The sequence below is a fragment of the Artibeus jamaicensis genome, unplaced genomic scaffold (genome assembly GCF_021234435.1).
Source record: "Artibeus jamaicensis isolate MK-2021 breed Jamaican fruit bat unplaced genomic scaffold, CSHL_Jam_final contig_373, whole genome shotgun sequence".
Lineage (NCBI taxonomy): Eukaryota > Metazoa > Chordata > Mammalia > Chiroptera > Phyllostomidae > Artibeus > Artibeus jamaicensis.
The window spans coordinates 2,987,437-3,003,084 of record NW_026521807.1 but is presented as its reverse complement, the minus strand read 5'-3'; the positions used below and the strand labels follow the sequence as shown (position 1 = coordinate 3,003,084).

Below are 15,648 nucleotides of genomic sequence, written 5' to 3'. Positions count from 1 at the left end.
AGATAACTTTTGGAGGGCATTAACTGTCTATGAAGAGCCTGACCTCTAGTGGTTATAAAGGATGGCTCCATAACTCCAAAGGATTTTTTTTTTAACAGCCATTTTGAGTTAAGTGTGGAAAATGAAATAAAAAGGAAAAGAATACCAGATGTTTTTATTGGATCAAATTTCTATCAAAGGAGCAGAAATATACACCATTACAAATATGAAAGCTGCCTCAAATTATATTTTAGCTTATAGTATCCCCATTGCTTATATTTCATACAGTGAAATAAGCAATCTCATCTAAATTCCTTATTTCACAGATAAAGAATATGAGATTTAGAGAATTTTAAGAACTTATATAGAATGAAAGAAAGTAAACAAATATTTTTTAAAAAGGAAGTAACCAGGGCCCTGGCTGGTGTAGCTCAGTGGATTGAGCACGGGCCTGCAAATCAGAGGATCGCTGTTTGATTCCCAGTCAGGGCACATGCCTGGGTTGCAGGCCAGTTCCCATCAGGGAACACATGAGAAGCAACCATACATTGATATTTCTCTCCCTCTCTCCTTCCCTTCCCCTTTAAAAATAATAAATAAAATCTTAAAAAAAAAAAAAAGAGGTAACTAGGAACCTCTTTAACCATGAGGTAAAAGAAAAAATGGTCAACCAAAATAGAGTATGCCGCACAATTTGCATAGCAATATATTTATTTGAGAAGTAGTTATATTTCTTTTGAATGCCTGACATACAACAAGCACAAACTTTTCCTTTCCTGCACTGGGCCCTGGAGAATTGTGTTACTTGCTGGGAAACACCGCAGGTCAAAGATTTTAGAGTGCTGCCACATAGCAGCCAGGTACTCAACAGCCGCAAAATAAACACTTCCTCCGCATTCTGACTGTCAATCATCTGTGCCACACACCCCCCCCCCACCAGACTGGTTAAAGCCCCTCCACATTCTTCCCTGAGTAGATTCTTGAACGGTAGGGATATTCTACCCTATGCTCTCTTCTCGCTGCACAGACACTTACCAGGCTTCATTTACGGCAAGAAGTCAATACTTCCCAAGTTTAGAAATCCAGCCTAAAGCTTTTTCCTTTGCTCTCAACTTATAGGTCTAAAAGTCTACAAAGTGATTATACTTTAATGCCCCCACCAGAATTTTAAACTCTCCACATATAAAGTTAAAAACATTTGGATGCTCAAATCTGTTCTTCTTCCTGTACTCTCTTCCTGAATGATCCACCTAAAAACCCGGGTGTCATCCTTGAGTCTTCCTCTCGTCCTCCACTTCCAGGCCCAAGTCGAATCACTCACTACCTGCTGATTTTCCCTTACTACAGTTACTTACATTGGCACTTTCTTAATTTAGGCCACCATCATTACTAGCCCGCTTCCTAGCTTGTCTACCAGTCTTATTAATCTCTCCAAGTACTACATCTGTGCCCCACAAATCCCAAATGTATTCCTGAATCGTGTTTCTAAAGCTCAAATGAGATCAATTAAATCACACTCCTCTTTGTACCTCTTCTATGGCTCACCACCCCTCTTTGGAGGAGATCCAGACTTCTTAACAAAGTTTCCTAAGTCACAAGACTCTACAGAATATAACTACACTTGTGTGTTCAGTCTCATCTCTACCTGTCCCCACCACCAACCGAGCTTTTCTCTCCGCACTAAGCTTACTTCCCATCCATTCTCAGCTACTTTCAATTATCTGAACATGTTATGCTATTCCCTGCAACTAGATATAAAAATGGTTTCCCTGCTACCTGGTACCTTCTTATTTTCTCCCTTCTCCCTTATTCCTTTACTTAGATAACTCCTGTTCATTATGATACCTCACCCGAGGCAAAACAAAAAGACCTCCCTACCAAAATAAATCTCCAAAACTTGGTTAGGTTTCCCTCCTGTGTGCTCCCTATACTTGGCCTTATCAAAGCCACTAAATCACTGGATTGTGGTATCCATTCGTTTCTCTTCTACACCAAAATGTGAGCTCCTTGAGCTTATAGTGCAGTTCCCTGGTACGTAACACATACTCTTTAGTGGTTGTTTTAACAAATGAATAAAACCTGCAACATACCACAAAACCCTCTGCTATACTCTAAACTTACTACATTTCTAGTTTTATAAAGCTCTCCCCAAAGGTATAACCAGAATAATAAAGAAATTGCACAGAGATGCTGCAATGATCAGCTTATAGTGAAGGTATTTTACGTATGTGATTACCATGCATAATCAGCTCATTCTGAGAAACAGAGAATATCCTGAGTGATCTGGGTAGGCCTAATCCAATTAGTTAAAGGCCTTATGAACAGAACTGAGGTTTGTCTGAGGAAGAAGAAATCCCACCTGTGGACTGCAGCTTCAGCTTCTATTTGACAGTTTCTGATCCTTTCTAACTGCCTACGCTGCAGATTTCAGGCTAACCTAGCCTTACATGTCCCCACAACCATATAAGCCTATTCCTTTCCATAAACATCTTCATTATATTGTTTCTCTGATTGAATAGGCACCTACTAAACAAAAGTACACATCAAACCAGAGCCTAAATATAAAATGATAAAGAGGTCAAAAAGACTAGTGAAGAAAATTATTTTTTTAATCCTCACCCAAGGATATGTTTGCTGATTTTGAACAGAGAGAGAGGGAGAAAGGGAGGAGAGGAATAGTGAGAGAAATATCCACCTATATGTACCACGACCAAAGATCAAACCCACAATCTAGGTGAGTGCTTTGACTGGGAATTGAACCTGCAACCTTTCGGTGTATGGGACAATGCTCCAATGAACTTAGGCACCCAGCCAGGGTGAAAATTAATTTTAATTGAGAGCCTGTGCTATGCAATTTACAGTCATTGTTTAATCATCACACCAATAAAAGTTGCAGTTATTCTCATTCTTCATTCAACATATATTTGAGTATCTATCACATGCCAATCACTGACAGTCACTGTTCTAGCACCTGAAAGCACACAGACTAGGGGAGCTTAGAGCATGAGTGGTCACAGAGCATGCCTCTGTTCACACAGCTGTATAGGAAGGTGCCAGATTTCAACCTGTGTTGAGTGGCTCGAAAGCTATTGCTCTTTTCATTTAATTCCAATGGTTACAAGACATGTTCACCCTGGGAGAGCTTAACAAGCTGTGTACTGAGAAAATGTGCACGACAAGGGACAAAAGTGGCATGTGCCCAGATCCCGCCGTGTACAGTCCAGACAGCAAGTTCCCCAGGAAAAGAGGACGACACAATCCCTAAGACATGGGGTAAGAGGAAGATTCTGTAGAAGAGGCAGGAAGATTTGAGCACCTTCTTGAAAAAACACTAGTTGAACACTGAAGCACCCTAAAAGTTAAGCAGTACAGCATGAACAAGAACTGGAAACATACACGAGGCATTTAAAGAAACTGACTAGTAAAGTTTGAGAAGAGCAGGAAGTCTCGATCCGGAAGCTGTGAAAGGGACTAGCCGTACTTCCCACAGTCACCTCAATTCCACTCCCCTCCCCACGTCGACTTCAAAAATCCTCATGGCACTGGGTTTGTCTGAGGCTTTTTTAAAAAAAATATCAATTGGACTGAAGAAAGTGGGGGCAGGGTATGACTGACCAGTAAAAAAAAATTCTGGATTCACTGAGGTTGGGAATGAAAAGGCACAAAGATAGTTTAAAAAAAAAGGTATAAAAGTATCTAGGAAAGTCACTAAGAAAGTAATGGAAGCACTGACTGAAGTAGTCAAGGTGCTGACCCAAATGTTGAATACAGTCATCTGAGAAAGTACTTAGCACCACCTCATTTAGTAGGTATTTAGTAGGTATTTAATAAATGTTTCTTTAAAAAAATAGTTTCACTGAGATAAAATCTGTATACTACACAATTTAGCCTTTTAAAGTGTATAATTCAATGGTTTTTAACATACTGATAGTGTTGTGATTGTGTCCTCTACACAATTTAATTTTAGAACATTTTCATCACTCCAAAAAGAAATTCCATAGCCATTAGTAGTCACTCTCCACCCCACTCCCAGCCAGACAACCACTAATTTACTTTCTATTTCTACAGGTTTGCCTATTTTGAATATTTCATATAAATAGAACTACAATATGTAGTCTTAATAAATGTTTCTTGAATATGAATCAGAACCTCTGGAAGAAGAGCTAGTTCTGAGAAGAAAATAGTGAGTTTATGATGCATTACTGTGAGACAATGATACCAATCTACTGATGATGCAATGAGTCACCTGATGATGCAACTGAGTGTTTATGCAAAGCATTATATCTTCCAACACCGAGATTCTAGGTCACCCAGATAAAAAAAAACACTGAAACAATTACGGAGGTTAAAATTCCATACAAAAAAAGATTGCAGAACACAAAAGGGAGAACTGACTGCATTTAAGAAGACTTACTAATGTGCTGGGCAAAGAAATAAATAAAAGAGAAAAACCAACCTCAGAGGCAAGAGAATTATAACACAATTAGGAAAACGGAGGAAGAGAAGCTGCCTGTAGTATAGAAGTGAGCAGAATTCCAGGAGAAGACTGAAAAAAAAACTTTCGGATTTTGTAACTTTAGAAAGCTGAGTTTCAATAGTATGTGTGTACAGTTAAAAAAGAAATGAAAGGTTTTATGAGAGAAGTGAGTAACAAAATTTGGACAGAAATAAACACTATCCAGCCATCATGGAGTTTTGAGAAGGACAAAGGCAAATGCATAAGTAAAATATTTCAAGAGTGCAATATTCTTAAATATAATGTACAATTATTTCTGTGCATTTTTGGACATATTCTCAAGTTACTGGGCATTAAAATTTTTTTAAATTGTATAGACTTATTTTCTTTACAGTGAGTTCCACCAAAAGCCTTTTATTATTTTAAAACATAGACTTCCAGCCAAGATGGAGGCGTAGGTGGAAACACTGTACCTCCTCGCACAACCAAGTTTATGAACAACAAATATTTAAAAACCAGAATGCAACCAAAACAGAGAAAATTACACTGTACCGAAGTCCGACAACAATGAATCATTCATCCAGACTGGTAAGAGGGGCGGAGTCAACAGCTGGTGGAGTGGGGTCGCGCAGGAAAAAGCAGCCAGACCAAACCAAGGGGTGCGCAGGCAGCGATTGGCAGATCCCAGGCGTGGGGTACCAATAGTCAGACCCATTGAGGGCACAAGGCGGCTGGCTAACTGCGGTCACACATTTGTGCGCAGATAAACCAGGCAAAGGAGTGAGCAGTGAGACAGACTGTACAACCCAGGGCCCCAGTGCCGGGAAATAAAGCCTAAAAGCACCAATTGGAAAAACTTTTGGGGGCTGAGGTGCCAGGAGAGGCTTCCAGGCTCACAGAGTTCATTGGAGAGACCCACAAGGATCTGGAGGGTGCACAAACCTACACATCTGGGAACTAGCATCAGAAGGGCCCAATTTGCTTGTGGGAAGCAGCAGAAGGGACCAAATTCCGAGAGAGAGCAGAAAAAACAAAAACCACCATTGCCCCTCTCTGACCCTGCCCCCATATATAGCGTCACAACCCAGCAACCTGGATCACCCTGCCCTGGTGAACACCTAAGGGTCCACCCACCCCTCATATGTAAAAAGCGAAAATAGACCAAAACATTATGGCTCAAGAAGAAGAACGGCTCAAAGCCCCAGAGCCAATACTTCTAAGCGACCAAGAGATAGCCAACCTATCGGATGCATAGTTCAAAACACTGGTGATCAGGATGCTGAGAGAACTGGTTAATTTTAGTCACAAATTTGATGAAAAAATGAAGGCTACACTAAGTGAAATGAAGGAAAATGCACAGGGAAACAATAGTGATGGGAAGGAAACTGGGACTTAACTCAATCGAGTGGACCAGAAGAAAGAAAAAAACAACCAAACAGAAAAGAATGAAGAAACAAGAATTCAAAAAAATGAGGAGAGGCTTAGGAACCTCCAGGACATCTGTAAACATTCCAACATCCAAATTATAGGAGTACCAGAAGGGGAAGAGGAACAGCCACGAGTGGAAAACTTAGTTGAACAAATAATAAAGGACAACTTCCCCAATCTGGCAAAGGAAATAGACTTCCAGGAAATCCAGGAAGCTCAGACATTCCCAAAGAAGGTGGACCCAAGAAGGAATACACCAAGGCACATCATCATTATGTTAGCCAAGATTAAAATGAAGGAGAGAATTCTAGAAACAGCAAGAGATAAGGAGACAGTCACCTACAAAGGAGTTCCCATCAGCGGATTTCTCAAAAGAGACCTTACAGGCAAGAAGGGGCTGGAAAGAAGTATTCCAAGTCATGAAAACCAAAGACCTACATCCAAGATTGATCTATCCAGCAAAGCTTTCATTTAGAATGCAAGGGCAGATAAAGTCAAGTTCAAGGAGTTCATCATCACCAAGCCCTTATTATATGAAATGTTAAAGGGACTTATCTAAGAAAAAGAAGATAAAAAAGATGAACAGTGAAAGGACAACAAACTCACAGTTATTAACAACCACATCTAAAACAAAAGCAAACTAAGTAAACAGATCAGGAGCAGAATCATAGAAATGGAAATCACATGGAGGGTTAGCAACAGGGGAGTGGGAGGAGAAGGGGGGAAGGTGCAGAGACTAAGTGGCATAGACAGTAGGTAGAAAACAGACATGGGGGAGGGGCAAGAATAGTATGGGAAATATAGAATCTAAAGAACTTGTGACACATAGATATGAACTGAAAGGGGGGAATGGGGGGAGTGGGTGTGCAGCGTAGAGGGGAATGAAGAGGGGGAAATGGGACAACTGTAATGGCATAATCAATAAAACAAATTTTTAAAAAGTAGACATTATTCCCAGGGTTACTATACCATGTTTTAACACATGTAGAATATCAAATATATATGTATATGTATCTCACAATTAAACTTTATATAAACAAATAAAAACACTGATTTCTCTCCTACCCTATATAATGATGTTGTTTAAGGCTGTGAGACCAGTCATGGGAATTCTACAGGAAGAAGTATAGATAATTGGGCAGCCGCTAAAAACGAAACTCATGTCATAACGGAGCCTGAACCTGTCAACAGCTCACTTTATACTCTTAAATAATTTAGTGTCTTTAAATTTTAAAAATAAGTTTAACTCTTCAATTGAAAAAAAACTTCAGTTGAGAGGAGTTTAAAATAGTCTCCTTTTAAAGGAAGTTAAATTTGTGATATGTGACATAATTTTCTAAAATATATCTATGCATAACTTTTAATTATACAAAGTAATGCTCAGGGAACCAACTTGCACAAGAAGAACAAAAAATGGCTTGAGGCCACACTACAGTGAAAGCACAATTTTACCATAAAGATCTGCAGATGTGAAATTTCACTCACCTTTTTAAACATAACTAGTGAGATGACTGCTGATGCTGTGAAAAGTGCTGCTATGAATATCATCATGATTCCAACAGGAATACTTCGGTTGAGACCAGTAAGGGATGAAATCCAACCACTAAGAAGTAATTAAAAGGAAAGGATAATTAGGCAAATAAATCAATGTATACTTTTTAAAAAGTAATATAACAACTAACACATATTCAGCTCTTATGAGCCAAGCAACGTTCATGTTCTTTATACATGTTAACTCATTTAATTCTCACAACAATCCTGTAAGAAAGTGTGTTTTAACTCCTATTTTACAAGTGAGAAAATGAGTCACAGAGATATTCAGTACCTGCCCAAGGTCACGGAGCTAATAAATGGCATAGTCTGAATTCAAACCCAGACATCAAACTCTAGCCCTAAGTGTGTACCATCAGATTTTGTATATTTTTAGGCCTAGGCATTCATTATTACTTTTTTAAAGTTCATTTTAAGTTCTGCTTAATTATAAAAAAGATATTTTCAACCATATATCCAACAAAGGTTAGCATCCAGAATATATAAAGAACTTTCGAAGCTCAAGAGTGAAAGGAAAAAAAGAAAGAAAAAAATCAATAGGAAAATGAGCAAAAGATATGAAGAGATTATTTCAATAAGAGAATACAAAGATGTCAAATAAGCAAATGAAAAGATGTTCAACATCATGAGTCATTAGGGAAATAGATTAAAAACCTCAGTTAGAAATCACTACACACCGATCAGAATGGCTAAAATAAAAACAGTGACAACACCAAACGCTGGTTAGGATGTGGAGGCTGAATCACTCATACATTGTTGGTGGGAATGTAAAATGATACAGCCATTCTAGAAAACAGTCTATCAGTTTCTTAAAAAACACTAAGCATGCAACTTCCACATGAATGAACAATCACGATCTTGAGTATTTATCACAGAGAAATGAAAACTTATATTCACACAAAAAACCTGTTCACAAATCTTTATAGTGGCTTTATTCATAATAGCCCCAAAACTGGAAACTCTAGAGTCCTTTGACTCTGATTAAACAAACTGGTATATCCACACCATCAAATACCATTCAGAAATAAAAAGGAATGAACTACAAATACACACAAAAACCTGGATGAATCTCCACTGTACAATTCCACTTACATCACATTCTTGAAAAGACAAAATAACAGAGATGACAAACAGATCAGTGATTGCTGCAGTTAAGGAGGAAATGGGGGCAGGAGGAGAAGTGAATGTGACTATAAAAGGGCAACATGAGGGATCCTTTGGTCCTGGAAATGGTCTCTACCTTGACTAATACCAATGTTAAGATCCTGGTTTTGACATTACACCAGTTTTACCAAGATATTATACCCAGACATTACAATTGGAGAAAACTGGGTACCTGTAATCTCTTTGCATTATTTATCACTGTTTGTGAATCTACAATTAACTCAAAATAGAATTTAACTTTTTAAAAACTTGCTGAATTACATGAGGTCTGTTTTAAAACCAGTCATCTTGTATGCACCCTCATTAGCAGATCTCTGTGCTATTTCATTACTATTCATGCTACTATGCTCAATTTTACCACTTTTTCTAAGTCTGTGCTAAAAAGCAAGACATTAATTTCATAATTTAAAAAATTTGTGCTAGTAACATATACAGTATTTTTAATTAAGCATCTAAAATATTTCTGTTCCCTCAAATGTCAAAGTCTAAAAACTTTTAGAATGATAATGAATACTGCTTTTTCCTAGAACTGATTTAAAATACCTATATAAATTTTCTGCATGTATATATATGCCCATTGGGAGATCTGATTGCCAGTCACTACTCCAATTCAGTAGTAGCACACTAAATGTAAGTCCTCAATAAACTCTATAGTTCCATGCCCATTTCAGTTTATGTTCACAGTGCAGTAAATTTGCCTCATACATGCTTTCAGCTTACAAGAACGCATCTGCATGCACCTCGGTTATTAAAGACAGAAGAGATTAAAGAATAATTTTAGAGATGTGTACTCTTCTACCTGCCATCTCATTCAAGGAATGTTTGCTCTAAAGTACGTGAACAGAGATATAAATATGCTATTACTTCCTAGCCTGGGTCCAAAAGTATCCATTTCTGAGGATCCCCCACAGAGTATTTTGCCATGCTGAGAATGGTAATGTTGTTTAAAATATGTATAGATTTGGAAGCAGCCTAAGTGTCCATCAGTAGATGAGTGGATAAAAAAGCTGTGGTTCATTTACAGAATGGAATACTACTTGGCCATAAAAAAGAAGGAAAACTTACCCTTTGCAACAGCATGGATAGACCTGGAGAACATTATGCTATGTGAAATAAGCCAGTCAGAAAAAGACAAGTACCATATGATTTCACTCATATGTGGAATGTAATGAACTAACAAACAAAAGAGAAACAGACTCAGAAACAGAGAACAGCCTAAGTTGTCAGAAACAAGGTGGATTGCAGGGCTGGGTGAAAAAGGTGAAGAGATTAAGGGAAAAACCCTCATAGATACAAACAACAGTATGGTGATTTCCAGAGGGAAAGAGCAGTGGAGGCAGAAGAGGGTAAGGTGGGGAACAGATGGTGACAGAAGGAGACTTGAGATGGGATGGTGAACATACAATACAATACACCAATGATGTGTTATAAAATTGTACACTTGAAACCTATATAATTTTATTAACCAATGTCAACCCAATAAATTCAATAAAAATGAAAAAAAGTGTATAAGCATATGCAGTGATTCCACTTTTCACGACAGGTGCCCATATGCACATGTACATGAGAACATGTTTGTATACCTAAAATAGTACTTTACACACATTAGGTCCCCTTTTCCTTGAAATCCTTGAATTTCTTTTCTTTCCCTTCCACTATTTTTGGTTCTCCTATCCATCTAATCACTCCTTAGTCTCCTTTTCACTCTTCCTCTTAGTGCTTGTTACATATACATTTGATTTAAACTAGATATAATGTGTTGTAATTAACATTTTTCCATCAAATTTTTCAATAAAATGGTTTGTCCAAAGGTTACGCCTTAGACAAGTTTTAAATACTAAAAAAATGTAATTTTTACTTCTGTTTACTTTTGCTAATCTGCCTTTTCTCTGCTAACTACTTAAAATTTTTTAAAATTGATTTTAGAGAAAGAAAGGAAGAGAGAGAAATAGAGAGAGAGAAAGAAATGTCCATTTGTTGTTTCATTTATTGATGCATCCACTGGATGACTCTTGTATGTGCCCTGACCAGGGAAGGAACCTGCAACCTTGGCGTATGGGGAACACCCTCACTAATTTAGCTAACCGATCAGGGTCACTCTGTTACCTATTTTTAGGAAGCCAAAAATTACATAAAGATACTAGATGAACAGATTAACCTGAGTAATTGACTTACCAGTTGCCCCAGTTGTGAAATCCTGCAGCCTGTAGAACGTGTACAGCGAACTGACAAATATAGACGAAGAAGAATACAAAGAATCTGAAAGAACTGTCGCTCCTTTTTGTAAAAAAAAAAAAAAGGGGGGGAGGGAAGAAGGTAAATGTCATTTTTCTCAACACCCTTACATTCGCACGCAGATACATTCACATGCAGATTGACACTCAACATTAAAAAACACATATTTTTAAAAGTCCCTATGGCAACTACCTGAGACTTGAGACTATAATAACAATAATTCATGTGAATCCTTTGTTCAAATACTAGATGATATTTTTATTATTGCAACCTCAATTTGTCCTTTCAATTTCCAACCGTACCACAAAATATCTTGGCAAAAATTTGTTTTCCTCTTGTTTTTCATACAAAAGAAATTCACGGAATTATAACTAACATACAATAAACTTCAAATATTTAAATTGTACAAATTGGATGGTTTGACATATGTATAGACCCGTGAACCTTCTCCAATAAAAACAGTAAACATATCCCAAAGTTTCCTTGTGCACGTGAGTAACCTCATCCTCCCCACCCACCATTTTCTGTCACTACAGCTTTCATATTCTCGTTGTATGTAAATGGGATCATACACTATACACTTTTTTCTCATCTGCCTCTTTCCCTCAGCCCAATTATTCTGCGATTCACTCATGTTGCACATGTCAAAAAGTTCATTCCTTTTCATTGCTAAGTAGTATTGCACTGTACAGATATACCACAGTTTTATTCATTCACCTGTTGACAGACATTTAGGATGCTTCTAGCTTTTTACTATTTTAAGTAAAGTTGCTATAACCATTCATGTATAAATTTTCATGTGAACATATATTTTCTTTTCTCTTGGGTAACTACCTAGAAGTGGAATAGCTAAAACACATGGTAGATACAAGTTTAACTTTTAAAAATATATATTTTATTTATTTCTTTTTAGAGAGAGGGGAAGGGAAGGAGAAAGAGTGGGAGAGAAACATCATTGTGTGGTTGCCTCTCATGTGTCCCTTACTGGGGACCTGGCCTGCAACCCAGGCATGTACCCTGACTAGGAATCAAACCGGTGACCCTTTGCTTCACAGGCTCGAGTTCAATCCACTGAACTACACCAGCTAGGGCACAAGTTTAACTTTTTAAGAAGCTGCCAGCCCTGGCCAGGTGGCTCAGTTGGTTAGAGCACTGTCTCATGCACCAAAAGGTTGCAGGTTCAGTTCCCAGTCAGGGCACAGACCTAAGTTGTGGGTTTGATTCCTGGTAAGGGTGCATGAGGGAGGCAACCTATCAATCGATGTTTCTCTTTGACATTGATGTTTCACTTGTGTTCCCTCCCCCAACTCCCATCTTCCTCTCCTCAGGTGAGGATTTAAAAAAACAAAGCAAAACAAAAACAACAAACAAGAAATTGCCAAACTGATGTCCAAAGGATTTATTCCATTTTATATTTCCAATGGCATAGGTGTTCTAGTTTCTCCACATCTAATGCTGGTATGATCAATCCTTTAAATTTTAGACATTCTAACAGGTATATTATGGTATCTTATTTGATTTCAACTTGCATTTTCCTAATAATGTTTCTGAGCACATTTTCATGTGCTTTTTGCCATCCATCTATCAACTTTGATAAACTGTTAAAATATTTTTCTGAGGTTCTACTTGGGTTATTTGCCTTATCTTGAGTTTTATGAGTTTGGGTATACAAGTCCTTTATCAGATATATTTTCTCTCAGTCTGTGGCTTGTCTTTTCATTCCCCTAAGGTTATCTTTTAAAGAACAGAAGTTTTGCCCTTTTATAACTCTAATTTATCATTTTGTTTTTATGGATCTTGATTTTACTGTTATTATCTAAGAAATCTTTGCCAAAGATTTTGTGTCCTTTACCAAGGACACAAAGTTTTTTTTTTCCTATTTTTCCTTAAGATCCCTGAAAGGAGAACCCCAAGAGTCCTTACATTACACTTACAAACTCTATTACAGGGTGTCAAACTCATTTTCACTGGGGGCTACATTAGTCTCATGACTAGTCCATGATTTGGCCCTTCGAAGGGCCAAAATAATTTTAGGACTGTATCAATGTAACTACTTAACTGTTAAGGAGCTGAAACTACATTCGACTCTCTGAAGGTAACCACCAGGCTGATGTGGACCCCTGGTGAAAATGAGTTTGACCCCCCTGCTCTATTATTACAATGACATCAATTCCTGAGCTTTAAATATGATTTTAAACTTAAAACCAAGTATCTTTACATGAAAGAATTAAACTCACTTTTGGGTTTATACTCTATGTCAAGATGTTAAAAGTAGTTTTGCAGTTCAATTATATTTAATTTATAATTTCAATTAACAAACTATTCCAGTATAAAAGGTATAATGTCCCCATGGATATGAAGTATATTATAAACAAACAAGACATAAATACTGTCTACTGTCCACAGACAGCTTTTAAAAAGTATACCTAGAAAAGCTTAGAAATAGCCAACCTATCCTTGTTGTTACAAATCAAAAGCTTAAACAGACTGTAAAATCAACAACTCTTCTTAGATCCAAAAGATAAGTGAAGTCACAGGGCAAACTGCTACTCCAAAACTGGAGAGACAGACAGATGAATACCAAATCAAAACTTAACCGAACAAACACCCATGAGCTAAAAAGCCTTCACAGAAACCAGTGCCTCAGTAGGAGAAATTGCTGGAGGCTCAAGTGGACAGCTCTGAGCGCAGGCCAACCTACTCATGGGAGAAGCCCCATGTGTTTGTGAGCTCTACCACGAGAGCTCAACCTGGTTCTCAGGGAGTATCCGGGGGAAGTCCCCTCATGCTAGCTGCAGGAAGAAGGGAAAAGGAACCATTTGGAAATACTCCAGATCACTCAATTCTTCACGAGGTTAGCAAAAGCCCTTAAAGTGCTGGGGTCTTATTAGATCCTAACCTATGTGAAAAACAATATAAACGGAGCCACTCTGAAATGGAGTCAGAGATGTCATTCTAAAGAGACTGTCGTGCACATCTTATGCCTCAAACCTCTGGAATGCTGAAACAGGGTAAAACCACCTTTGGACTGGATCTACAACAACACTGTGCTCCAAAGAACTGTTTCTAAAGATAACAAGAAAACAGATATTTTGACGACTAGACTGAAAATTAACATTGTCTAAAATTACTGTCACTAGGTTAGCTTATCTGCACCAATAGAAACGTCTTCCTTCTACTGAAATAATTGTTCCCTTCCCTTTCTCATAAACACCCCTTATCTTTGTCTCCTAATTGGAGAAAAGACAAAGAAACTATTTGAGTTTCTGCCTCAATGAGTGCTTCCCAGAATAGCTATTCTTTTTTATCTCAAGTGCTTGTTGCCTTCCACTTTGGCTTTATTATTGGGTTAATACCTACATGGGTAAAGGGAAATACCAAACTCCCAACTCTAGCCGTCTGTCTCATCTAAGGAAGAGGGGCCACTGAGAAACACCGGTGAAGTTCACAGTCCACAGGCACAGGCACAAATAAAAATTACAAGGCATATTAAAATGAAAAAAATCAAGTTACAAATTTACAACTATCATTGATTAGTATGCTAAAGGCTGTCATGGATAAAGTAAGTGGCAAGCAAGAACAAATTAGAAATATAAGTAGAGAGATAGAAATTCTAAGAAAGAACCAAATAAATGCTAGAGATCAAAAACATTGTAAAAGACATGAAGACTGCCATTATGGGTTTATCAGTAGACTGGACATGGGGAGGAAACAATCTTGAGCTTGACAGTTTCTCAACATCACCCTTCAAAACTGAAAAACAGAGAAAAAAATTTTTAAAGAATACCAAGGACTGGGGGACAACTACAAAAGGTGTAATAGTCATGTAACAAGAACAGCAGAAGGGGGAGGAAAGGAACAGAAGAAATATTACAAACACTGATGACTGAGAATCTCCCCAAATTAATGTCAGATACCAAACACCCGATCCAGGAAGGTCAGAGAACACCAAACAGGACTACGCCTAGGCAAATTGTAATCAAACCACACAAAATCAAATATAAAGAAAATGTGTTTTTTACACATTGTGTTTTAGAGAATACAGATAAGAATTAAATCTGACATCTCAGAAACCATAAAAGCAAGAGGAGAGTACACTAAAATACTTAGTGTTGGAGGAAAAAATATATACCAACCTAAAATTCTATATCCTACAAAATTATTCTTCAAAGGTGAAGAAGAAAAAGACTTCCTCGGGCAAACAAAAGTTGAGGGAATTTTTTGCCAGTAGATCTGCCTTACAAGAAATGTTAAGAGAAGTTCTTTGGGGAAAAAAAGTCCATTCATTATTAATATAATGAGAACAGTTTGCGCAGTATCAATGTAACCTGGCAGCCAAGGAGAGTGGACTGAAATGCCCATGTGTGAACAACAACTTCACTGTACTAGTCAGTGGGGGCGGTAGATGCCATTGAGTGAGCATGTGTACTGTGTGGCTGTAGCACTCAAAATGACTAAGAAAGTACAGCAATGAATCTGCATCAAATTTTGCTTGAACATTCAAGTTTTAAGCTTGAACATTCCTCCATGGAAACTACTTGGATGAATCAGAAGGCCACAGCTGTGGACAACTGGTGATTGGCAGCTTCATCATGACATGCCCACTCACGCATCACGTCTCATGCAGAGTTTTTCTGCAAAACATCAAATCGCCCAGGTAACTCAGACCTGCTACATGAAAACTTTAATTTTTCATTCTTAGTTAATCTAACAGTCTGTTCAAATTAACAGCAACACTATATTTGATTATACATGCTTGCGTGAGTATACTTATATGTAAGTGAAATGAAGGACAGCAATTATAAAAATAAAAGGAGGGAGGAATTAGGATTATT

At 37.7% G+C, this 15,648-nt stretch overlaps 1 protein-coding gene across 1 annotated transcript in view; it reads right to left on the bottom strand.

The window, feature by feature from the left end:
• SCAMP1 (secretory carrier membrane protein 1) overlaps positions 1 to 15,648 on the bottom strand; it is a 106,626-nt gene that overhangs the window by 11,800 nt on the left and 79,178 nt on the right. The window contains exons 7-8 of the mRNA XM_037143701.2: positions 10,754 to 10,855; positions 7,349 to 7,466 (exon numbers count right to left, since the gene is read on the bottom strand). Coding sequence (XP_036999596.1) covers positions 7,349 to 7,466; positions 10,754 to 10,855 — 220 coding nt within the window. The remainder of the gene's footprint in view (positions 1 to 7,348; positions 7,467 to 10,753; positions 10,856 to 15,648) is intronic.